Raw genomic sequence first — 24,362 nt, forward strand, 5'->3', positions numbered from 1 at the left:
TACTTTTTATTTAAATATGCAGATTTAGTCCCCTTAATTGGTTGGGAATTAATTACACAATAGTTTTGCAAAGAAAACTGTGGTTGAATGTAGGAAATGCACAGAGCAGTGTGGTGACATTCCTTCCTGGAATTACGACTGAATTTACGCTATCTTTGAATTTCATAAAATTGAAGGCCCCCACCCCCCCATCTTCTTTTCTTTTTCTTTGCCTTATGTTCTGCACATTTTCCTAACGAATAGCTCGTAACCTTTATTCATCACAAAAAGAATTAGGTCACCACTGATAGTGCTCTGAGATGTTCTCATTTTGGAGGTTTGGGTTTCTCTTAGACGACGAGCATACTTTTGTGAAATGCCTGAGCACATCTTTTTGGTTTCTGCCTGCATGACTGAATGCTGACAATTATTTAAAATGGCTTGGAAACAAAAACACGCCGTCTTCTGTATATTATTGAATGTCCCACCCCCCTTCCCAACTCCCCTTGAAAATGCTCACCCAACTATAAAAGTGCTTTTGGGCTTCCTCCACAGACACCGCCCACCCCTCAAACGTCAACCGTGGCTCCTAAAAACCCGTGGCTGATCTTTTTATAATTTTTTTCCTTTGCCTTAATTCATACATTTTGCTGTGAACAATTAGATAAGAAACGACATGCATTTCAAGCCGTTTTTAACGCAAACTCTTTTAAAAAAATTTGTTCAGGTGAGATTTGCGGCTTCAGGATCCACGGGCAGAATATCCCCTTCGAAGCCGTGGTCCTGGACAAGTCCAGTGGCGAGGGGGTCATCCGGGCAAAGGACAAGTTAGACTGCGAACTGCAGAAGGAACACACCTTCACCATCCAAGCGTATGACTGCGGAGAGGGACCTGACGGTGCCAATATGAAGAAATCGCACAAGTCAGTTTGAGTAGTTTCCATCTGGTCCTTTCTTTTGCTAATTTGCTTCATCTTCTGACGAGTCATCTGGATCGTGAAAGCCCTCGGCCAATGACGACACTAGTTTTGCATCCGAAGCTTATTAACTCATTCAGTACCAGCCGATTCTAGACCAAGTCTGAAAAGACGTTTAAAAACGTCTTTGGGAGTGAATGAGTTAAGTGGAGTTTGTTTTTGTCAGGGCCACCGTCCACATCCAGGTGAACGACCTCAACGAGTACTCGCCGGTCTTCAAAGAGAAGTCCTACAAAGCCACCGTCATTGAGGGAAAGAAATACGACAGCATCTTGAAAGTGGAGGCGGTGGATGCGGACTGCTCTTTCCAGTTCAGTCAAATCTGCAACTATGAAATTGTCACGCCAGATGTGCCCTTCACCATTGACAAAGAGGGTAAGGACTCCCGCCAATGAACCTGACGGTCCCTGTCGGGATCGGAGCCATAATTTGCATCATGCTCGGCACATTGATTTTCGCAATCAATCGGGCCCGCTGGACGGGTCGTTTCGAAATGCACCCCCCAACTAAGACAAAGGCAAGGAAATGTCATCCAAGCTGGTCTGCTATTCAGGCTATACCACCGTTTTTGTAATATCAGTCAGTATTTATTTTTCATTTCGAATTTTAGCTGTTGCACTCACAGATGAAGCGAAATGTTAAAACATTATCCCGTGCTATTTAATTTTTAATCTTTATATGATGCTGTCACTACTGCTTATCAGCATCCAAGTTTCAGGAATGACTAGTTTGAGTCACGTTATCTCACCCCAGCTTTGACATTCAACAAACAGCAACTCGAACGGCAGGCGATGTTTCTTGTTTCCATCAGGCCTCATCAAGAACACAGAGAAACTCAACTATGACCGAGAGCACATGTATAAGCTGACTGTGACCGCTTACGACTGCGGAAAGAACCGCGCCTCGGAAGACGTCCTGGTCAAGATCGGCGTCAAGCCAACTTGCAAACCCAGCTGGCAAGGTATCAACACGCTCCCCGACTTGCTCAGCAGCACACCGTATATGTGCGTAAAGAAAGAGTTTGACGTCAACCGCTGTTTTGTCAGAATGCTCAGTCTGCGTTGGCCTGGACAGGAAGTGCTTCTTTTAGCCTAACTTGTGCAGACAAGTCCAGCATCGACTGCCGCGCCTTATCATCGCTGCGTTGAAGGACACCTTTGTCACACTCCCTCGATTTCTTGCCCTCAGGCTTCAATAAGAGGATTGAATATGAGCCCGGCACGGGCAGCCTGGCTCTTTTCCCCAGCATGCACCTGGAGACCTGTGACGAGCCAATTACGTCCATCAGAGCCACAATTGAACTCGAAACCAACCATATTGGAAAGGGATGTGACCGCGACACCTACTCTGAGAAGTCTCTGCACAAGTTGTGCGGTAAGGAGCTTATTTTCGGAGTAGCGGGAGTCCACTGGAAATGATTCTCTGACTAATTGGAAAAAAAAAACCCCAAAAAACATTTAGGAGCCAGCTCCGGTGCAGTTGAGCTGCTGCCAGCACCCGGCAGCTCCACCAACTGGACGATAGGACTACCCACCGATAATGGGCACGACAGCGACCAGGTGTTTGAGTTCAACGGCACCCAGGCCATCAAGGTTCCGGACGGCTTGGTGAGCACCAGCCTGAAGGAGCCCTTCACTATATCGGTGTGGATGAGACATGGCCCCGGGGCCCACGAAAAGGAGACCATCCTCTGCAATTCTGACAAGACAGGTAACTGCGTATGTGAAGGTTCGATTGCACTTTGGAAACAGCTTCATATTCTAAATGTAAATGATTTGCGAAAATCAAACCTCATTCCTAATAGGCGTCCGGTCCTCTTTCCAGGTGATTCAATGAAAATAGCCTCGCTGGCCTCATGAGAGGCAATATCTGTTCTCACAATTTTTTTCTATTTCGATCTCAGAAAATTGTAGCCTTTCTCGTCCTCTCATCCACGGGCGGGCTGGCTCGTATCTTTTCCTTCTGACCCCTGCCAAGTTCTTGCTCACCTCTCTTTTATTGTCTTTGGTTGTTTATTTGAAGCTAAAAAAAAACGACCGGATCTTATTGACTAGAAAGTCACAGAGAAATGTGTTGATGGCTCATCAACTTCCATCCCCCCCATCTTATATAAGAAGGATTACGTCCGTGTGGTCGTGCATCTGTACTGCCTGTTATCACGCCGCCATTATTGCCCCGCCACCACCATTCGGTACAACATATGCGGTCATAAATTGAATGAGCTGTCATGGCAGACGAGGTCATTTTATGTTCAATTGATTATTTGCCGATGTGAACGTGCAGTTTATTCGAGACCGTTGTTGCCTTTGAATGAACACAGCTTGGTTGTTGTATGTATCCGTTTCTGTCAAAGGTTTTTGAATAATGTGAATAATAACAAAAGTTCCAAATTCATATGATCGTGTCCCGTCGTATCCACCCTGCAGACTTGAACAGGCACCACTATTCCCTCTACGTGCACAACTGCAGGCTGATCCTTCTCCTCCGTCAAGATCCCTCGGAGGCGGAGAACTACAAACCAGCCGAGTTCCACTGGAAACTCGACCAGGTGGGCTCCTCCGGTCACATTAACTCAAGCCGCTTCTATTTTTATTTCGCTTCCAAAATGGTATCAAGGGTTTCATAACGCTCCGTGTTCTCTGCAGGTGTGTGACAAAGAGTGGCATCACTATGTGCTGAACGTGGAGTTCCCCACGGTGACGCTCTTTGTGGACGGGACAACCTTTGAACCCTTCCTGGTCACGGAGGACTACCCACTGCATGCTTCCAGGATTGAGACTCAGCTCACCGTTGGTGCTTGCTGGCAAGGTAGGACGTGTAAAACTCTGTCGCACAACATGAACGTTGGAATTTTAGCAATGCAAACATTGAGAAGACTCTGCGGAAAGCGTCTGTTCCTATTTTATCATATAATGTTTGCAAAGTAACCATGCAGCGTAACCTCCAATGTGGACTCGATCCCACTAGAAGATCCTCAACCTTCCTCCCTGTCTCTCCCGAATCTCTTTTTTCCTGTCTTCTGCAGAACACTCGGGACATGACAATGACACTGAGACACTCTCTGAGTCTTCCTCAGGTTGCCCAAAATCTTTCCCTTCTCAGATACGATACTTCCGTGTGTCTGCCTTGTCCCACCGCGCTAACTGCATCCTCATGCCACTTCGACTAGAATTATCCACGCACATTCTAGTTGCAGACACATTTTTGTTTTCAAGCATGTTGCCATGATATCATTTTTTTTTACATCATCATCCGACCAGATCAATTGTACGACACACACGATGAGCACAAAACGCACCGCTGAGTGCGGCTTCCTCTTTCATCGCCTGATCCTGACAGCGCTAATGGATGTTAATCCGAGTCAGATGACAGCGAAACATTCAGACACAGAGACAGTAGTTTGACACTCTAGACTACGTCACCTCATCAGTAATGGATATGTCCGTCTGGAATATCCCAGTCCCTCAGGATGCATCGTTTCATGCACAGGTGTCAAAGTCAAGGCCTGGGGGCCCGATCTGGCCTGCCACATAATTTTATGTGGCCCGCAAAACCAAAAAAAAAAAGCATGTCAAGTTTTCATGATGCTTGCTAAAATATTAACCAAAATTTCAAATCGTCATATGTAATCCAGAATAACAGTCGTTATTCTTGACGTCCGATTTTAAAACTAGTTATCCAATTATGCTGTGCAAGTAGTATGTGGAGGTGATTAAACATTTATATGGATTCCCAAAATTCATAACGGCCCTCCAAGGGAAACCATAATTACAATGTGGCCCGCGACGACAATGAGTTTGACACCCCTGGTTTAATGTTTTGACAACGTCATCTTTAAGTTGCTTTGTTCTGTTGCGCGTTAAACAAGCCGTACCGTTCGCCGGGTATCGCATGTGTATATGTATTCGATCGCCCATGATTTTGTTGTCGGAACCAGCCTCATTTGGGCACGTGCACTAACTTGCATGAGCTTGAGACTGCCTTTGTACCTCGAGCCTGCATGCACCACATGTTCTGGCCCGAAAAGGTGAAACGTGACGCCTAACTCTTCGCTGTCCTTGTCTCTTTGTTTCATCCTCGCCAACTCTTTGACGGCGTGCACAGGCGGAAACGCACTCATGGCCCAGTTTTTTCACGGAAACCTTGCGGGGCTGATGATTCGCTCAGGCAAGTTGGAGAACAAGAAGGTTATTGACTGTTTGTACACCTGCAAGGAGGGCCTGGATGTACAGCTGCCCGAGGAGGTGGCTTCCACGGTTAAGGTGAGGAGACCAAAGCAAACAGCGCAATCCAATTGGCTAATCTTATCGAGCCCTTGTGCCTTTGTCCGGTCATGTCTGGCGTAGCTCAAATGCGATTTTGTTCACGTCTCTTCCAGGTGGAGTTTAACCCCAACCAGTCCTCCCTGACTGTCGAGGGGGACGACATTGACGCTTTTGACAAGGTCATGCAGCACATCTCTTACTTGAACTCCCGCCAGTTCCCGACGCCCGGCATCAGACACCTTCGCATCTCCACCGCCGTCAAGTAAGCCCTGTCACGAAGAATAAAAATAGCGGTAGCACAAAGAAGGAAAATAAAAAATAGCGCTAAGAAAGAAAAGAGAGGAAAATAATAGAAGAGATAACAGAAAATGGAGAAGCGTAGCGACAATCTGGAGAAAAGTGGGTCAAAGATCGGCCAGGTTAACCGGCAGCTGAGGAGAAGTTATGATGTACCGTAATTAACATTCCAAAAACCAGAAGCCATTCATTTACCAATGTGATTGCACTTTAGTTTACATATTGAAATGTTCAGATATTAAGATTTGAATCAAATATCAAATATATTGTTATAATCATTTGTTTCAGATGTACTGTCATTGTTTTCTGTATCAAAATTAATTTGCTGTTCAAAAAGTCTTTTTCAAACTGGAGTCTTGAAAAAGAGGGGGTCGTCTTATAATCAGGGCCGTCTATTCGGGCCAATATGGTAATTTATCATCATTCTAAATGACGTCATTTGTTATTTACTCCCTAATTATTTTATGAGGTAGGGGGGTATTAAAATTAAGTTGTCCGCACTATAGAAATGTACAAACCTAAAGATCAATATGTTCCCTTGTTGTTGTCAAGAGATCACAGGTATTTATGAATTTGTCTCGCCCGTAACCGAAATTCCCTCGCAGGGAGAATAAAATACACCGATCTCTCTAGGTGCTTTAACGAGGATTCCTGCGTGACCATGCCGGACGCTGAAGGTTACGTGATGGTGCTGCAGCCCGAGGAGCCCAAGATCAGCCTGAGCGGCATTGACCACTTTGCCCGCAGTGCTGCCGAATTTGAGAGCCAAGAAGGCGTGACGCTGTTCCCCGAGCTGCGCATTGTTAGTACCATCACCCGCGAGGTGGAGGCTGACGCGGAGTCCGAAGCCACCGAGGGAGCGGACGATGACCCCACGGGTGGGTGAAATGCGCGCTGGAATTGAACATGAGCGTTTTCTCAACACCCCCCCCCCCCCCTCCCTTAGTGTGCTTGCGCAAGATGCATCACACCTATTAAGCAGCCTAAAAGTCATTTGATAGCTGAGGCGGTACAAAACAGTGAGCACGAGCAACGCCGCTGCTAATAGACGAGTCCAATCACAGCGTGGCGGGAGGATTATGCCATGCAGCCGAAGGGATTGGACAGCGTGAGTGACAGATAGGTTGTTTACTCCATTATGGGGAGGGGTCATTGGAAGCTCGCCATCTGTTAGCTTTGTCCTGTACGCGATCCGAGATCGGGAGAGAATACATTTGCACAGCGGTTGAAACTGAAACCGGAGTGACGAGGACAATTGATTAAGCATCAGGCAAGCAACAAACAAGCCTCCAAGACTTCATTTCATTCTAACGTCCAAACAAATTCGACACGGAAAATAACAGTTGAGGAGTACAATTATGTGGGGTTTAATGGATATTGGTACATATTTTTTAGATTGGAAAATGACACTCTTCTACAGTCGTACTCAGCAACTTGATGCGTGACACAGATAGTGGCAGTTTTCCATCCATCCATCCATCTTCTACCGCTTATCCGGGGCCGGGTCGCGGGGGCAACAGCTTTAGCAGGGAAGCCCAGACTTCCCTCTCCCTAGCTACTTCTTCCAGCTCTCCCCGGGGGATCCCGAGGCGTTCCCAGGCCAGCTGGGTGACATAGTCTCTCCAGCGTGTCCTGGGTCTTCCTCGGGGTCTCCTCCCGGTGGGACATGCCCGGAACACCTCACCGGGGAGGCGTTCAGGAGGCATCCGAATCAGATGCCCAAGCCACCTCATCTGGCTCCTCTCGATGTGGAGGAGAAGCGGCTCGACTCGGAGCCCCTCCCGGATGACCGAGCTTCTCACCTTATCTCTAAGGGAGAGCCCGGACACCCTGCGGAGAAAAATCATTTCGGCCGCTTGTATCCGGCAAGCGGCCGGCAGTTTTCAAAATGAATTAAAATCATGACAACACTGAGGCTGCACACTGGAAAAAAAAAAACAATGAGCCGCAAAACACGAGTTGATGTTTCTCTGTTTGAATGACCGCTGACTTACCCTGCGATTGGCCGGCGACCGGTTCAGGGTATCCCTCCCTGCCTACTGCCCAAAGACAGCTGGGATAGGCTCCAGCATGCCGTCTGACACTCGTGAGCCTAAGCGATTTGAAAATGGATGGAGGGATGGATAGTTCTCGAAGCGTTTCTAGCAATCCGCATGGTAAAATAATTTGGATTTGACTTTTTGAAGTGTTTTATTTTGACACTGCATCGACATGATTCTTCTTGTGTTTCGGTGTCTTTCAACACAACTAAAAAAAATCGCCGTTACTGTTCTTTCAGTCCAAGAGACAGTGGTCTCTGAGGAGATCATGCACAACCTGGACACATGCGAAGTGACCGTGGTAGGAGATGAACTGGATGGAGAGCACGAAGGCCTGGAAGTAGACACGGAGCAGCTGCAGCAACGTGGCCTTGAGACGAGCTCCTCCCACTTTGGCCTCATTATCACCGGTATGGACGGTAGCGCTCGTGTTCGGCCTTTTGAACGTCTTCATTCTCCATGCTTTCCCGCGCTCCAGGCGTGAACACCATGGCCAACTACGAGCAAGTCCTGCATCTCATCCGTTATAAGAACTGGCACACGGAGGCGCTCTTCGATAGGAAATTCAAACTGGTGTGCTCTGAGCTGAACGGTCGCTACATCAGCAACGACTTCAAGGTCGAGGTAGGACTGAACTGGCTAGTTTAGTCTCGTGACTGCGATGTGACGCGTGTCGTTTGTGTGTCTGCTCTCCAGGTGAACGTCATTCACACAGCCAGCGCCATGGAACCTTTCCACAGTGCCATGGTGCAGCCCAACTTCATCAGCCCCATGCATCAGGCGTCCGTGGACCTGTCTGGCCACAACCTTGTCAACGCTCACCAGTCGTCAGGTACTGCGGCATGGGCCGGCCTCGTTTGTATTCTTTGGCGTTCGACTCAGCATGACTTAGATTTGTTCTTGATTTTACTGCTTGGTGCTTTCTACCGCCTTTATTACCGATTCGTCTTACTGTTTATTGTGTATGTTAAATTGCTCCATGTACAGCACTTTGTATGCAGCGATGGCTGTTTGAAAGTGCTCTAGAAATACTGTTGACTTGACTTGTTTGTGCAACCCTCGCCTAACCACCACATGGCAATCCAATCTTGGTACCTCGTGCTAGCAAAGCTATTCGCTGACACCCAGTGGCACCTTCCTCGGAGGAAAAAACAAAGCGTCCATTTTATTTAAGTGGACGACCCATCTGGAAATCCATGCCATATCAAAAAAGTCTCCCCAATGTTTTATAATTTGATTTTATATTAAGTTTAGTGAGAAGTCAAATCAAGTCAACAGTATTTATAGAGCACTTTCGAACAGCCATCGCTGCATACAAAGTGCTGTACATGGAGCGATTTAACATACACAATAAACAGTAAGACGAATCGGTAATAAAGGCAGTGGAAAGCACCAAGCAGTAAAATCAAGAACAAATCTAAGTCATGCTGAGTCGAACGCCAAAGAATACAAGTGAGTTTTGAGGAGGGCTTTAAAGATGGGCAGCGAGGAGGCTTGCCAAATGTTCAGTGGGAGGTCATTCCAGAGAGAGGGACCAGCAACAGAAAAGGCTCGATCCCCTCTGAGCCTCAGTTTAGTTCTTGGTACCTCTAACAAAGACTGGTCCACAGACCTGAGGCGCTGGGCAGGTGTGTAGGGGCGGATGAGCTCAGAGAGGTAAGGTGGCGCCAGATTATTCAGAGATTTGAAAACAAAGAGGAGGATCTTGAATATAACTCTAAAATGAATGGGGAGCCAGTGAAGGGATGCCAGAGTAGGAGTTATGTGCTCCCTCTTACGAGTACCAGTCAAGAAGCACATGGCTCCTGATGCTGCAAGTAGGACATATGAGTCAATGTTCATTTAAACCCACTCCGCACCCCCGCACCCTCCTTTTTTATTTTTATTTTTAATGACATACGTTTAGGGATTACACTTCAGTGCAGCCTGTGACATCTGCGCACCGCCTTTTATTTCCAGGTTCCAATAATCTTCCAGGCTGTCGGGCTCGCTAAGCCTGCCAATGCACGAGAGGGCCTCCACAACGTTAATAAACGCTAAGCAGGGCCGCTTCTTAGCCTGAGCGGGCTTTCAAAAAAATAAAAATAAAAAATCAGACCGGTCTCATTGTGCGTGTGTGTGTGTGTGTGTTTTTGCAGTGGTTCCCAGCGCAGCCACCATCGTCATTGTCGTCTGCGTCAGTTTCCTGGTGTTCATGATCATCCTGGGCGTGTTCCGGATCCGGGCCGCACACCAGAGCACCATGAGGGACCAGGAGAACGGCAAGGAGAACGAAATGGACTGGGACGACTCGGCCCTCACTATCACCGTCAACCCCATGGAGGTAAATGACAAAAATGTTGGGTGGTTGGTAGGAAGGCAGCTGTTTTCCTGCGACTGCGTGATCGTGTTGTCAGCGCCCTACTTTTCTCACCGCGCTGTCGTGATTGACAGGCTGCTGGGGATGGAGAGGGGGCTTATTTATGGACTGATATCTTGATCATTTGCATAAAAGACACACAGTCAGTCATAGAGGAGCTACATACTTTCATGACATACATATTTGTTGCTGTTGATTTTATTTTCAGCTCTGACACCGATTGCAATTATTAGTCACAATGAATAAAATTTGCGTTCACCTCATGGTTCGTCGGGGTTCGTTCAAGGTCGCAAATGCTCATCAAGTGCTCGTCAGTCATTCACCAAGAGTTTTTGTGTGGTTTTTTTTTTTCTTTCTTGTCACGACGGAATTTTGAACATGTTCAAAATTCAAGAAAAGTACAGGCGAATGTCTCGCGGTCATGTGTCGCCTTGGACGAAACCTGACGAGAACTCAACATTCGCTGCCTTTCGAAAACGGAATAGAGGCTTAACCGACATTAGGAGCCAATTTGTCAAATATCGGTGCCAATAATCAGCCTAGATGATAATCGGTTTATCCCTAACAGAATTGTCTCAGTTATGCAGTCTTAAGCATTTGTTCTGTCGAAATGGGAGCATTTAGCACTTTTACACTGCACACTTGCCTTGGTTTTCAGGTGTGCATATTTAGCTACAAAGTAGTACAAGGAGTAAAGGCGGACTGTGAAAACCAAATCACATTGAACACAATTTACAGCACCAATGAAGTCTCCTGTAATTGCAGCAGTTCTTGGCACGTGGAGGTTAAAACCTAGATGGAGATACACTTTTTTTCTTGGAGAGGGTTGAGCGTAACGTAAAGCTGACCACTGCAGTAAAAGTGGACACGATGGAGCAGGGTTAGCTAACACCCGCATGTATTTATAGTTCGCATTGTCCTCAAATGTAAAAATGACACGGCAATACTGCTCAACCATTGACTACTTGTGGCTTAGACAGGGTTTTGGCTTGATTTGCTGAAACTCCTCCCGTCATTTCAACATAGCTCCTTTGCACGCAAATAACGCAAGACGTTACCAAACCTCTGCTTTTGTATTAGACAGATGTCTGTGCCATCTTGTGGTGTTTTAAGGCGTTTCAGAAAGAGTTGAAAAGGTACTGTATCTACAATTTGGTGCTCACCCAAACGAGAAGGTTTTTGGATTCGCTGGAGGCCTGCCCATGAGAAATGGCACGTCGTTTTGTAAGGGACATTTTTCTGAGTCTGTGTCAGATTTTTCTCGGACAAAGTTAAAGAAAGGACTCGGCACACACTCGGCTCTCTCTCCGCCGGTTCGAACTTTTATTGCAAAATACAAGAAAGACACTGCCCCAGAGATTAGCATACCGTGCCCCCCGGTCCGGCCCCTCGGTAGTGATCTGATCTACCCGAATACACAAGTCACAGACTTTGCTGATGACTAATGTCCACCTAGGCGCGACAACTGTTCCCAAACTGTCTTTTGGTATTCAACAACTCTTTGTTCCCAATTTGTTTATTCCCACTCTCTGATTGAATCTAGCCTTCGCCCCCCCTTGCTTTGATGTGATTACTCAAGAAAAAGGCCCTCCGCCCAAACGGCCGACACCTCTGCGCTGGACATGCCCAAATTAACCGAAACTTTAAACATGATACAATTTTGTTCATAGATTTCTCTATCAGTCTGTCATATTTTTTTTTGCCATCACCCTCGAAAAAACTGAGATTGGAGTCGGGAAGGGGCGAAGATGCCGGCAAATGGCCTTTACATCACGCCGCCGACTACACGGCAAAGCGCCTTAAAATGGCTTGGATGTCAGCACGAGCGCAGGCTCGAGTGTTTTTTTAACCGACGCCTGTTCATGTACGCAGACGTACGAAGACCAGCACAGCAGTGAGGAGGAGGAGGAGGAAGAGGAAGAGGAGAGTGAGGACGGCGAGGAAGATGACATCACGAGCGCCGAGTCGGAGAGCAGTGAGGATGACGAGGGCGGCGAACAGGAGGACCAGCAGGGGGCCAGCAGACAGCAGCAGCTGGAATGGGACGACTCCACCCTCACTTACTAGAACAACACTCAGACACACACACGCACACACTCACACATCACTAATTTGCACTCACTCACTCAGATGTTCATCCTCACCACAGGATGACAAAGAGCCGCAAAGTTACAAAAAAAAAAAATTGATCCCGGTCAAGGTTTCCCTCTTGTCATCTTAGTGGCCGTACTCGGTGTTGTGTCGTCATCAGCGGCTTGTTTTACTTAATTTATTCTCTTTGCATTCACAGGAAATCTTGGCCAAAATTTCTTTTCCGGTGTGTGAGGAAGCCAACCGTGCACTTTTTTAGTTTTCTCTCCCACACAAGGCTTCGGAATCATTTCTCGATTTGTTTCTGCTGCTGAAAATCCCCGCTGGTAGAGCAGTGACTTGAATTAACGCTTTTCACAACCGTTTGCTTGTTTTTCTTTGCTTTTGAACCTTTTTAGTGCATGAAGAAGTCTTATGTGTAGAGAGATCCACTGCTTTTTAAAGATGTTTGTAAATATTAAGAAACCATGTAATTAGTCAACGTGCTTGTGAAGGCCTAAGCCACAGGGTCCAATATCTACAGATGCTTACTATTTGTGTCACGCGGGTTGTAGCATGTCGCTGAAAATGTGTACAAAAGTGTCGGCTTTCATGACCAACGTTGTATTGGATTTTTTTTCTTCTTTTCACCCCCTTTGCGCTGTCCTCTGTGCACAGAGGACACGCGCTTCTTTTTGCTTGAACACGCGTCCCTTTTATTTCCCGCCTGATGGGATGTACAGGGTGCAGATGGATGACGGTTGCCGGCAACAGCTCTGAAGACAACCATCCTCAGTGTCATTCCCAAAGGAGAAAACCAGCTCCAGGTAAAGCTTCTTGTCACCTGTACGGCAAATTGTCCGCGGAGCAGCTGTTTTAATGTGAGCTAATATTCAAGCATTTATCTCCAAATAGTAACAATTGAGTGTTGGACTTAATATTGGGCAACTTGACTTCACACTTTCGCTTTGTTTAACGCAATGTCCTTCTGCTTATTGTAAATGAGTGACTCCATTTTCATTCTCCTCCCAGACAACGTTGTATATATTGTTCCTCAAATATAAATCTCACTCACATGAACGAAGAGCAGATTTGGGCCCCTTTGACTGTACACTGCTTGTTCAAGCTGCCATTTACTTGTGTATAAAGAGCACTGGGAGACAGATGACTGATGCCAACCCTCCCCATTTCCCGGAAGGTCCAGGACATTGCGGCCGTTATAGTCCTGTCTTTTGCAATAATTATGGAGACAATTTTACTTGAGAAATATCACCATCAACCAAAATATCACCAAAAGCGTATGCAGTGTTTTGGGAAATAATGATGACTGACTCAGTGGGAAAATCTGTTCCTGTTTTGCTGAACACAAAGCTATTCTACATTGTATAAATGACAACAAGCATTTGGACCATTTGCCATTGAGTGCAGGGATGGGCAACTTAAATGGTGATATTTCAACTTAAAGCTGCAGTCGACCCCTGCGGATTAGCAGTTTGGCACCCGTGGAGTTGCCCCCCCCTTCCACCCACACACACAGACATACGCACACACATACTCATCCCCCTTGCTTTGCAATTTTTTAATATACTGTAGACTGTATTAGATTTTTATCAGCTCTTTTTGAAGATATTTGGGGATGGGTGTTTAAAAAAGATCCCAGTTTTTTAAAAATTAATCAAGGGGCCATACAGATTGTGTGAAGCCTGTAGACCCCCAGTTGTCCATCCCTGATCTAGTGGAAGAGCATTTAATTGTTCTGCCTGTCGTTAGACAGCGGAGCTAAAATACACTATACTTTTTTTTTTTAGAATAGTTCAGTAAAGGTCATCACCATGTTTTCTTTCTCATTTGGCTCACTGCGAGTGTGCTTTTTAATTCACAAAGTCAGAATATGAGAAAATTACAACAAAGCAATAAGGAATAAAACGTTTTTCATCTTTTTTAACAGATGAAAAAATAATCATCAGTCGTGCTGATTCTCACTTTTGGGAAATCGGGAGGGATTTGGTGTGATTGTCTGTCTTTAGAGTTGTTCGCTGTTTTGAAAGTATAGTTTCTGTCGAATGACCGATTGACCTTTGCGGCAATATACTGCTTGTCTGGAATCTGTGTGAAAGCCACAGAGGGGTAAATTCGGGATCGTCTATTACGGCTCTGGAGTGAGATCTTTTGAGTGAAAGAGCCTGAAGAGAAGAATGTCATTTTGCATGCAAATACGCTTTGAATTGTTTTTGTGCAGTCTCCTTGGCGCCCCCTGCAGGCCGGATTATGGGAGTGCCTTTTGCTGGTCACGGTGTAAGGAGCAGATGTAACAATTTAGCCCTGCTTATGATATTGGCGTTTTAAGTTGTTGTTCATTTGTAACTGCAAACTGCTAGGTTTCTTACTGAACTAAATGAGACTGTCTAAAAAAAAAAAGTCAGAGCGTGGCTAGTTTTACACACCGTTAATGTGTCCATGTTGTTGTGTAGCTGACGTAGAGCCATTGTGTTTCTTCGATAGATATTGTACTAAATCCACTTTTAACCAGATGTACAGTACGTAATGACAAAGCTTTGGCAGCATACATTAGTAACCCGTGTGTGCGCGCGCGCGTGTACGGGTATTGTGACTCTTTTTAAGGTTGGGGACGGGGGGAAAATCTATATATCCTAATGGTCAGTGTCAGTACCCGCGTGCACACACAAACAAACCACATTTGTGATTAGCCACACTGAGCGACACATCACTTTCCCCCGATTGAATGTCTCAGCCATCCAATGAAAAGGAAACAATAATAACGTCGCATGAACCACGAGTTGGTGAACATTTCATATTTGTGTGAGACTGGAGTTCGGAGACGTCAACCTATTTTTGCTCTTTCACACATCCACAATTCCGATACCCCAGCCTTTTCTTTCGGTTTATTTTCTTTGACATTTGCCCAAAATGTGGAGTTTGAATTGCGAGTTGGTGGTGGAAGGTTCCTTTGTGCTTGTCGGGGCTACTGTCACTTTTCTACTGCCCATAGACGGGCAAAAGTGTAGTCAAGTTGATGCTTGCTCGTGAACAAAATAAAGGAGAATGAGATGGAATTTTGCTGTCAGTTTTATGATTCCACCCCCCCCCCCCCTCCCAACACACACAAATGTCATCTTAAATATTTCAGACCATCAAGAAAATGTGCGTAACTAATAAAGACAACACAAGTAAATACAAAATGCAGTTCCTAAATGTTGATTTTGGAAATAACAAATCTAAATCAGTGGGCTCACTGTAAAAAATCAAGGCCCCACCAGCCTATGAAATCATAAGTTAACTGATTTGCTAGTATTTGGAAAGCCGAGTTTGACTTCACCAACCCACAGCCAGGCCTGATGACCGCCAGATTTTTTAAATCACACATTTGGTCCATACTTAAAATGCCATTTTTGTCATACATCTGCTTAAGAAGTGCATTGTCTTTGTGGCCCCTCGAGTACCACTGATGAAAAATTGTCGATCCACCCACTCCCCCTGTATTTCTGATGCCCATCTCTAGCATACGACCTTTGTGTGTCATATTGATGGAGACAAAAACAATGCTTTTAAAAGTACTGTTTAGTTGATGTTGCAATCAAAGGCAGCAAAAAATGAAGGCACAAAAAATTTACTAAATGCTGAGATTTAATGATGATGGATAAAACTGAGAAATACGCCTTCATAAGAATCGGAGTAGTTGAGGCTCACATGCAGCTCCACAATCATTTATGTCCAAACGTTCTTCATACTGTATGCAAACAACACTTTAAAAGTCTTGTACGATACCCTAAAAATATTTTTCAAATAAAGTTATGCAACTACAATAGTCATGATTGTACACAGCAAAAGTCATAATATGAGAAGAAGGACTCACTGAGTGATATTGAGCTCTAATTTGTAATATGAACATCATAATTTTTACAAGAACTAATGTATAAGTTAAAGTATGAAGTCGAAATATGAGAAGAATCAGATATGTAAAAAAGGCATTGTTTTAGGATGTTTTTTTTAATGCTCTTTTCAGGGTCCTTATACTACGTGACATGGCCACTCGATACTCATCACACACAATGACAACGCACATCTTGAACATTCATGCTTTTGTCATGCAGTGTGTACATGTATATAAACAAATATATAAACCGTGAAAAATGTGGCACAAACAAACAATAGCACACTTCTAATGGAACTTTGTTTTCCCCACACATTAAAACAACTCATATTATTATTCTAGTACCTAAGAGAGCATACACATTAAATACACAAAGGCGTATAAAGGAATACTGTTTAAAAAAAAGCATATAGCGACAACCAAAGTGCATTTGTAATTTTAAACGCAACCGTCATTTTTTTTCCTCCTTGAAAAAAAATTCTTAAAATATATGTTTTAAAATGATGGAGGCTACGCTTTGGTTTTCACACCGGTACTTGCTAAAGCCAATATTTTATCTTCAGAACCTGAAAAAAGAAGGATGGAAAAAATCAGCAAGTGCAACTGCATTTCATTTAGAAGCATTATTAGTGTTCGTTTACTTACCTGTTACCACTTTTTCAAACTGGCTCAAGGTAGCTGTGGCATTTTCTGCCAGGAAAGTTTCATCCTCTATTGTGAGCTGTCAACAAATAGTGACAAGAATAACAAGAATAGTTACAATGATGAGGCCAGGTTGACTCTGTTACTAGGTACGACACATTGAATGTGATTCTCGCAAAGATGAACAACATTTTTGTATTTTGTCTATTTATAAAAAAAATTAAAATCAATTTAGGATTACTTTGTAATATTATTATTATAGGGCGGCCCAGTAGTAGTTATCACGTTTCCTCCCACATTCCAAATACATGCATGGCAGGCTGATTGAACACTCCAAATTGTCCCCAGATGTGGGTGTGAGCACGAACGGTTGTTCGTTTCGGTGTGCCCCGCGATTGACTGGCAACCGGTTCAGAGTGTCCCTCCCTACTGCCTGAAGACAGCTGGCATAGGCTCCAGCACCCCCCCCCCCCGAGGCCCTTGTGAGGATAAAGCGGTTCGGAAAATGAATCTCAACTCAACTGTATTTATAGAGCACTTTCAAACAGCCATCGCTGCATACAAAGTGCTGTACATGGAGCAATTTAACATATACAATAAAGAGTAAAAGAAATCGGTAATAAAGAGAGGGAACAGCAACAGAAAAGGCTCGATTAACTCTGAGTCTCAGTTTTGTTCTTGGTACTTCTAATAATGTCTGGTCCGCAGACATGAGGCGCCGAGCAGGTGTGTAGGGGCGGATGAGCTCAGAGATTACCATTACTTTTTAAATCTTGTAATATAACTTTGAAATACCGTACCTCCTTCATTGGTATGCCAAACAAATACTTTATTCAGAAACTTTTTCTCTTAATATGCATTTTTTCTAAATTCACATTTTTTGGAAAAAAAACAAAAAACTTTCATCTCTGAAAGTTACTTTTCCATCCATCCATTTTCCGACCCGCTTTATCCTCACAAGGGTTGCGGGGGGTGCTGGAGCCTATCCCAGCTGACTTCTTCAGGCAGTAGGCGGGGGACACCCTGAACCGGTTGCCAGCCAATCGCAGGGCACACAGTGACGAACAAACTTTCACACTCACACTCACATCTGGAGTGTTCAATTAGCCAGCCATGCATGAATAACATGTTCAGATCTTTTTTTTTTTTTTTTAATCTTTTCTTTAATACGGCCAGATTCTAGCAGGGTATTTTTGTTTCCGGGGCACCACCACTGCTCATTTTATTCACCTTCTCTCCTAGCTTCCTTAGTGCTGTGAGCACCTCCATCTTCTGTTGCGTGTACTCATCCCGAGACAGTTTCCCCACCATGACATCACGGTCCATCTGTGCACAATAATGTCACAGGACGTCAGAGGGGAAACCGCGCAAGGCAACAGCAAAAAAAAAAAAAAAAACAATCCTAAAATAAAAAATACAGTTCCAACCTCTCCCAATCTGGTTCTGAGCTGTCCCGGCTGCTTCTTAGCGAAAAGTCGGATCACCTCTGGAGTTTTGAATGCTTGACTGATGGCAGCTTGGATGGCCTGACCAAAACACAGAGGTAACGGACGGATCAATACTCCAGAATCAGAATCACCTTTATTGGCCACGTACATAGAACGCACAAGGAATTTGTCTCCGGTAGTACAGGCTACCCTAGTATCATCAATAATAAGCAACTGTGATAAACAAAAGGACACGACAAATAAGTATGGAAAGGCATTCCATAATGTAAGGGTACTGTTGTGCGGTCGTACCACTCCAGCTGAGCATAATGAGCCATTGATCATATAGAAGGCACGGGTTTTTTTTTTTTTTTGCAACCAGAATGTGCATACACTGCACAGAGTAGACTCCATGGGCTATTACACATTTCTTTGTGAGATGAGCAAAAACACACTTTTGGTTTTCAATTTTGACAGTGCTTGAGGTGAATACAAGGACCACCAACAAAATATATCTCAAAAACGCAGATGAATAAAATGCTATACATTAAAACAAACACCAAGATTCCACCAGCTGCTGCCAAAGTAATACTTTTTTTTCCCCTTTGGGCTGAGCACAAAAATGTCTTTTATTTATTTTAATTTTTTTTATTTTCCAGTAGTCTGGATGCTCGGTGGCACATGTTGCCTCTCATAATCAGTTTTGGTGAGAACTGTGACGCATGTACGCCGCTTTAGTGAGGGCCATTTTGCTCGATTAGTGGTTTGCCTCGTTGAAATCACAAGACACAAGTTTCTGAGTGTGTCCGCTGCGCATACCAGCTGCATGCCGCTGAGTTCATCCACAAGAGTCATGTCTCCTGTCATGATCTTCTTCAAGGAGTCATTGAATTCACTGAGCTGCTCCAAAGTCTCCTTCTTTGTCTCCTCGTATTCTTCTTCGTCAAGCTCTTCCCTGAAATAAATACATTGAGAAATCAGGACTGTTTTATCTTGTAGCATCCATCCATTTTCTATGGTCTATGGCGCTTGTATTGATTGGCGTTCCAGATGATAAGTAAGCCAGGTACACAATGCAATGGTCGCAGGCAAGTTACCATTCGTACCCACAACAGTCTTCAATGAACCTATCGCGCATGTCTTGGGGATGTGGAAGGAAACTGGAGCAAACTCCATACAGGAAGGCCAGAAGAGATTGCGAACACCAAACTTCACAAGTATGAGACAGACGTGCGACCGCGCAGCTGCTTCAGTACCGACACAGAAAATCAAACGTTTCGTGTTGTACTCTTATCTGCGTTCACCACCTGCATTCTTCCAGATCCTGCAGCTGCTGCATCAGTCTGTCAAGTTGCTCCTCCATATTCTGTCTCAGTTTGCTTGTTTCTGACTTGCCACGAGAAGCCATTCTCAACGCTTTCCAGACCCCGAATCTGTTGTAACACAGGGTAGGGATGTGTTTATTACATGTCAAGTGAACCTGCAACAGGGACTATACTGTAGTTTGGTTGAAGTACGCATTATAGAGCGCGACACACCGTTTCGACAAAGCAAACGCAGGGATTTAACCACTGTGTCTCAGTTGTGAGTTAGCTGAACAAACTGATAGCATGCTAAAAATGGGACAACGGCTCACAGGTGGAGTGACCAGTTCGTAAACACGTTGGATCCGTAGCGCGATTAACGTATAAAATTATTCATATCTACTTCTTTAACGTGGCAAATGAAACCCGATTTCTACTTCTCGACTATTACCCGAAGTGTTTGTTCTCGTGCGTTTCGTCGGTGTTTGTTTGTGATCGTGAACGCGGCTCAAAAACGTGGGTGCGGTTTTCGCGACTTCTTCCTCGTCAACTGAGCCAATCAGCTTTCAGAAAGGAAGGCCTCTGCGTTACGTCATCCATAGACATTGTTTACACCGGATGTGCGCCTGGCTTCAATAACGTTGACTGGTAAAAAACAGTACTTATAACTATTTTATTCAACATTATTCATATTCAAGTAATATTTACACTTTCTCCGTATTTGCTCTCAGTGTATTTTTTAATTTGCCTCTACCGTGAGATACAGAGCAATAGTCGTTCTTGGTTAGGGTAGGAATTAAGCTAACATGCTAACGTTGGCGGTGTTTCCCATCATTGCTAGCACGAGTCTCGAATTAACCTAAAAACTTTTATTTGGAATACGAAAGGAAGGCAAACCTTGGTGAGAGAACATGCAAACCCAACACAGGAACCCGAAAGCAAGACTCGAAAACCATTCAAAGCTCAAAACTGTAAAGCAGACGGACAAACTTGGCACCGCATTGCCAGTTAACATTTTATGACATTCTAAACATAAAACCAATAAAAAACTCATTTCAAGTTTTGTTAATTTCAGCATAACACACTTCTGATTATTGTAGTATGAGATTGAAAAAACCTAACAGTCGTTCTATTATGTTTTTTAAAAAATCTAAGCTTTTGTAAATAATGTTTTTAAAGGCATATACCACACGACCGAAGTTGTATTTGTGTGTGTTTAACTTGGTCCTTTACACTTTTAAAAACGTGTTTTTTAAGTGTTAATGTAATGAGGCTCATCTGTTTTTTTCAAGCAAAGGGGATATTGTGAAAAAGGGATATTGTGAGAATTCGTAGTTTCCCTTTTTGACTGAAAATGTTTTTGGCACTAGATAAAAAATGCATAATGTTTGGCTATTAAGAAGTTATGATATTACAAGATTTAATTTATTTGACAGGATCCATCCCATGCATGCATTTTCAGATTTACAGAATGTAATAATGTAAATTATTAAACATCATTCTGTTTTGACTAACATTTTTGTTCAACTATTCCTTAATACTTATTTATTATGTCAATGACTTAAGTATTGATCTACTATTCAGGCTATTTTTAAATAATAAAAAACGTTTCCAAACTTTTGACTGCTACTGTATAACCTTTCAGAGGTATGAGACGTGTCTGTTATTAAAGACCTCCCAAAAAGTCATTCATTTAGACATTTCTGCTTGAATTTACTGTTCAAGATTCAAACCCATAATCTTGTGCTGTGGGTCATTAGTGCTTACTACCCTCACAAACACCTCTGCCTCTTAAAGGCTAACCCCTCAGAATGAGGCATGGAGGACGAGAGGAGAACAAGAGTGGTCCTTCTGGCATGTGGGTCTTTTAACCCAATCACCAACATGCACCTGAGGATGTTTGAACTGGCGCGGGACTATTTGGAGGACACAGGTTGAGTAACATCTGGTCTGTTGGGGGGGGGGGGGGGGGGTGCGTGTGCACCATGTTATTCTGACACAATGTACTCAAATTCCATTTGAGTCAGGTCGCTACAAGGTGGTGAAAGGCATCGTGTCTGCGGTCGGGGATGGCTACAAGAAGAAGGGACTGATTGAGGCTTTCCATCGTGTGAAAATGGCCCGACTGGCAACAGAGAACTCCGAGTGGATCACGGCGGATGCGTGGGAGAGCTCGCAGCCTGAGTGGGTGGAGACAGCCAAAGTGATTCGGTTAGTGGTTTAACAACTTTACTTCAACTGTGTTGGCTCAAAGACAACCCTCACTGCTCTAACGTTTGCTTTATATGATAGATCCTGTTACCAGGATTTCAAATGGATACAACAATCAATCATTGAAAAACAATAATTAATAACATCAAAAGAGTAAACACAATACATGTTAAAACAATGCCAAGTGTCATCATGAGTTGAAAGCCAAAGAATAAAAACACGTTTTAAGATGAGTTTTAACAATGGACAGACAGGGGGTTTGCCTCACGTTTAAGATGAGGCATTCAATAGAGCGGGACCGGCAGACAGAAAAAGCTCAATCTCCTCAGAGCCTTCGCTTCATCCTGGGCACCTCCAGTAGCATCTGGTCTGCTGACCTGAGGCACTGGGCAGGTATGTAGGGGTGGAAGAGCTCGGAGAGATAAAGCCGGTCGAGACTAACCCTTTCAGGGACAGCGGTTACAACAGTGGACAGCTTATCAAGTTATCAGGTTACAGAGTGCATGAAAGGGTTAAAGACGACGAAAAGAATCTTAAATTGACCTTGAAAATGTACGGTGATACGTCAATGCTGAATACGGACGGCATCATGATGACGGAGGGTAGCGCAACTCATTTATAAGTCAGTTTTGCAAAGTCTTAACGCCTTTAACAACTTTCATCATTTATGTTCTGTATCTACTCAGGCATCACTACTCAGAACTAACAGCAGCCAAGCAAGATGCTGATGATGTGGACACTGTCAAGTATGCGAAAAAGAGACGCATTGAGGAGAATCATGTTGAGAGTGCATCATATCACAACAAAAGAGGTAGGTTATTATACAGACCATTCGATTGTGCTCGTGTTATTGGGCCTATTTGATGCCAAATCAACAATGAATGCTGAACTGCGTGGCCAAATATGCGTGCAACCAGTGACCAATATGGCAAACTTTAGCGGCGGACATCACACAAAACAAGTGCAGTGTGAAAGGCTCCTTATCCCACCTAACCTCAGGTGGAAGGTGGACTTACCCTTAGGCTGGCCACCAATCAATCGGTTGGGACACGCTCACATTGACAGCATCGCTCACTTGGAATTGAATGCTGTCTGCATGGAAGTCAGGCAGGAGACTCACGTTAGGTACACTGTTGGTGACATCTACATTTTTTTTCAATGAAAGACAAAGTTAATTATCATCATTTGGACGTAAATTAATCATCATAAAAATGGAAAGTACAAAGCAATTTATTGATTTTATTCGAGCCCTCCTTATCATTAATACACATCAGTCAAGTTGTAGTGCACCCTCTTCCACCTTCAAAAGCAAAGCTGCAGTATTTAATATTTGCACAAAAAAAACCCATCCATCCATCCATTTTCTACCTTGTGACTGATGGTAAGCGATGGGTGCTCACGTTTCGCTGTATTTTTAGATAAGGTGTTTCTTTTCATTTTCGAGGTGATGTGTGACAATATCCCATGCTTGCGAGTGCCTGCCCTAAATTGCCACAAAAGCCTGAACCGCTAATTGACCCTTCAGTGCCCCTGTATAGCCTGTATAGTCTTCCCAACACTTCACTTTCTCAATTTCACACACACACACACACACAATATATATATATAGTTTTTTTTTTGTGCATTAAAAATAAATGTTACACACAGGCACGCGCACACACACAGTCACTGCCCACCTCTCTCGCTCTCTCTGTATATATATATTAAAAAAAATGTGTGTGTATATATATATATATATATATATATGTTATTTAATTTTATATATATATATATATTTATGTCATTTAATTTTATTAAAAAATATAAATACGTTTTTATGTATATATATATATATATATATATATATATATATATATATATATATATATATATATATATATATATATATATATATAGAAAGAGAGAGAGAGAGAGAGAGAGAGGTAGGCAGTGACTGTGTGTGTGCGAGTGCCTGTGTGTAACATTTATTTTTAATGCTAAAGCAAAAAACAATATAAAAAAAAAAAACGTTCGACGTAACCAAACCATCCACTCAAATTGCAGAAGCAACTCACCTGATGCTGCTTTGCGGTGCTGATGTCCTCGAGTCCTTCGGGGTCCCCAACTTGTGGAAGGAGGAGGACATCGCCGAGATCGTGGGCCGCTTCGGCCTAGTGTGCGTCACGCGTGTTGGCGCCGACCCCCATAAGTTCATCAACCGGTCGGACATGCTGTGGAAGTATCGCAAGAACATCCACGTCGTGCCCGAGTGGGTGGCCAACGACATTTCTGCCACGCATGTGCGCCGGGCTCTGCGCCGCGGTCAAAGTGTTAGGTACCTGCTGCCGGACGACGTGCTTCGATACATACACGCCAACCATCTCTATAGTGCCGAGAGCGAGCAGAGCAACGCTGGTGTGCTTCTTGCACCCCTGCAAAAATATGCAGGTGACCCATCTGGTTAAAAACCTTTGCAGTGAACGGACACTATTTATTGCAGCTTTGACGAGTGTCTATTCCATAACATCTTTTGATTTGGGCATCTTTCAAAATTAAATTTCCCATTGAGATCAATTTTATTTGGGATATGATTCAGACCAAAGTTCAAACTTTCATCATCATTTTACCTTACATCATTGAACAGGCAATCAGGAATTGTTCATGAACAAAAGGTAACGGAAATGACTGGTCATTACATCCCTGATGGACCTCACGCATTATTTTGATGGATTGGCCTGGCACTTATTTTCAGTTGAAATGGAATAAAACAGCCACCTATTTTTTCAACTTGGAAAAAGTTGTGGGGGTTTTTTTGTTTGTTTTCAGGTGCTTAAGCTTTCCAAATGTGTGCGTGTTGAGGTCATTGAAGGCTCTAAACTGCTGGAGGGAGGAGGAAAAAAACATGAGGGGGTTTGTTTTTC

At 43.9% G+C, this 24,362-nt stretch overlaps 3 protein-coding genes across 6 annotated transcripts in view; 2 read left to right on the forward strand and 1 right to left on the reverse strand.

Annotated features, from left to right (window-relative positions):
• clstn1 (calsyntenin 1) overlaps positions 1-15,060 on the forward strand; it is a 30,635-nt gene extending 15,575 nt beyond the window's left edge. For 2 of the 4 annotated variants that reach the window (XM_052050977.1, XM_052050982.1), the window contains 16 exons: positions 707-902; positions 1,123-1,331; positions 1,768-1,917; positions 2,145-2,330; positions 2,418-2,666; positions 3,383-3,504; positions 3,602-3,764; positions 3,982-4,032; positions 5,061-5,218; positions 5,335-5,483; positions 6,152-6,396; positions 7,797-7,967; positions 8,036-8,181; positions 8,254-8,389; positions 9,696-9,880; positions 11,789-15,060. In XM_052050977.1, coding sequence (XP_051906937.1) covers positions 707-902; positions 1,123-1,331; positions 1,768-1,917; positions 2,145-2,330; positions 2,418-2,666; positions 3,383-3,504; positions 3,602-3,764; positions 3,982-4,032; positions 5,061-5,218; positions 5,335-5,483; positions 6,152-6,396; positions 7,797-7,967; positions 8,036-8,181; positions 8,254-8,389; positions 9,696-9,880; positions 11,789-11,983 — 2,711 coding nt within the window. In that variant the 3' untranslated portion in view covers positions 11,984-15,060. The remainder of the gene's footprint in view (positions 1-706; positions 903-1,122; positions 1,332-1,767; positions 1,918-2,144; positions 2,331-2,417; positions 2,667-3,382; positions 3,505-3,601; positions 3,765-3,981; positions 4,033-5,060; positions 5,219-5,334; positions 5,484-6,151; positions 6,397-7,796; positions 7,968-8,035; positions 8,182-8,253; positions 8,390-9,695; positions 9,881-11,788) is intronic. The other 2 variants (XM_052050983.1, XM_052050984.1) reach the window with 1 other exon arrangement.
• Positions 15,061-15,613: 553 nt separating this feature from the next.
• Positions 15,614-19,817, reverse strand: lzic (leucine zipper and CTNNBIP1 domain containing). The gene is made up of 7 exons (XM_052051836.1): positions 19,703-19,817; positions 19,255-19,380; positions 18,767-18,902; positions 17,948-18,046; positions 17,751-17,846; positions 16,524-16,599; positions 15,614-16,444 (listed from the first exon to the last, which is right to left on the reverse strand). Exons 2-7 carry the CDS (start codon positions 19,353-19,355, stop codon positions 16,389-16,391), a joined length of 564 nt encoding a protein of 187 aa, XP_051907796.1. The 5' UTR covers positions 19,356-19,380; positions 19,703-19,817; the 3' UTR covers positions 15,614-16,388.
• On the forward strand, positions 19,812-24,228 carry nmnat1 (nicotinamide nucleotide adenylyltransferase 1). Its single transcript, XM_052051724.1, has 5 exons — positions 19,812-19,899; positions 21,049-21,184; positions 21,279-21,462; positions 22,149-22,273; positions 23,506-24,228. Exons 2-5 carry the CDS (start codon positions 21,070-21,072, stop codon positions 23,904-23,906), a joined length of 825 nt encoding a protein of 274 aa, XP_051907684.1. The 5' UTR covers positions 19,812-19,899; positions 21,049-21,069; the 3' UTR covers positions 23,907-24,228.
• The last annotated feature ends 134 nt before the right edge of the window (positions 24,229-24,362 follow it).

Source organism: Hippocampus zosterae, chromosome 2 (genome assembly GCF_025434085.1).
Source record: "Hippocampus zosterae strain Florida chromosome 2, ASM2543408v3, whole genome shotgun sequence".
NCBI lineage: Eukaryota > Metazoa > Chordata > Actinopteri > Syngnathiformes > Syngnathidae > Hippocampus > Hippocampus zosterae.

What these genes read in the sequence shown, in the direction of transcription:
- lzic (XM_052051836.1), bottom strand. Translation starts at nt 19,355, where the DNA reads ATGGCTTCTCGTGGCAAGTCAGAAACAAGCAAACTGAGACAGAATATG. An exon ending in CAGGATCTGGAAGAATGCAG is followed by an intron (nt 18,903 to 19,254) that starts GTGGTGAACGCA and finishes TATTTATTTCAG; the next exon opens with GGAAGAGCTTGACGAAGAAG. An exon ending in TCAGAACCAGATTGGGAGAG is followed by an intron (nt 17,847 to 17,947) that starts GTTGGAACTGTA and finishes TATTGTGCACAG; the next exon opens with ATGGACCGTGATGTCATGGT.
- nmnat1 (XM_052051724.1), top strand. Translation starts at nt 21,070, where the DNA reads ATGGAGGACGAGAGGAGAACAAGAGTGGTCCTTCTGGCATGTGGGTCT. An exon ending in GAGACAGCCAAAGTGATTCG is followed by an intron (nt 21,463 to 22,148) that starts GTTAGTGGTTTA and finishes GTATCTACTCAG; the next exon opens with GCATCACTACTCAGAACTAA. An exon ending in ATCATATCACAACAAAAGAG is followed by an intron (nt 22,274 to 23,505) that starts GTAGGTTATTAT and finishes CTCAAATTGCAG; the next exon opens with AAGCAACTCACCTGATGCTG.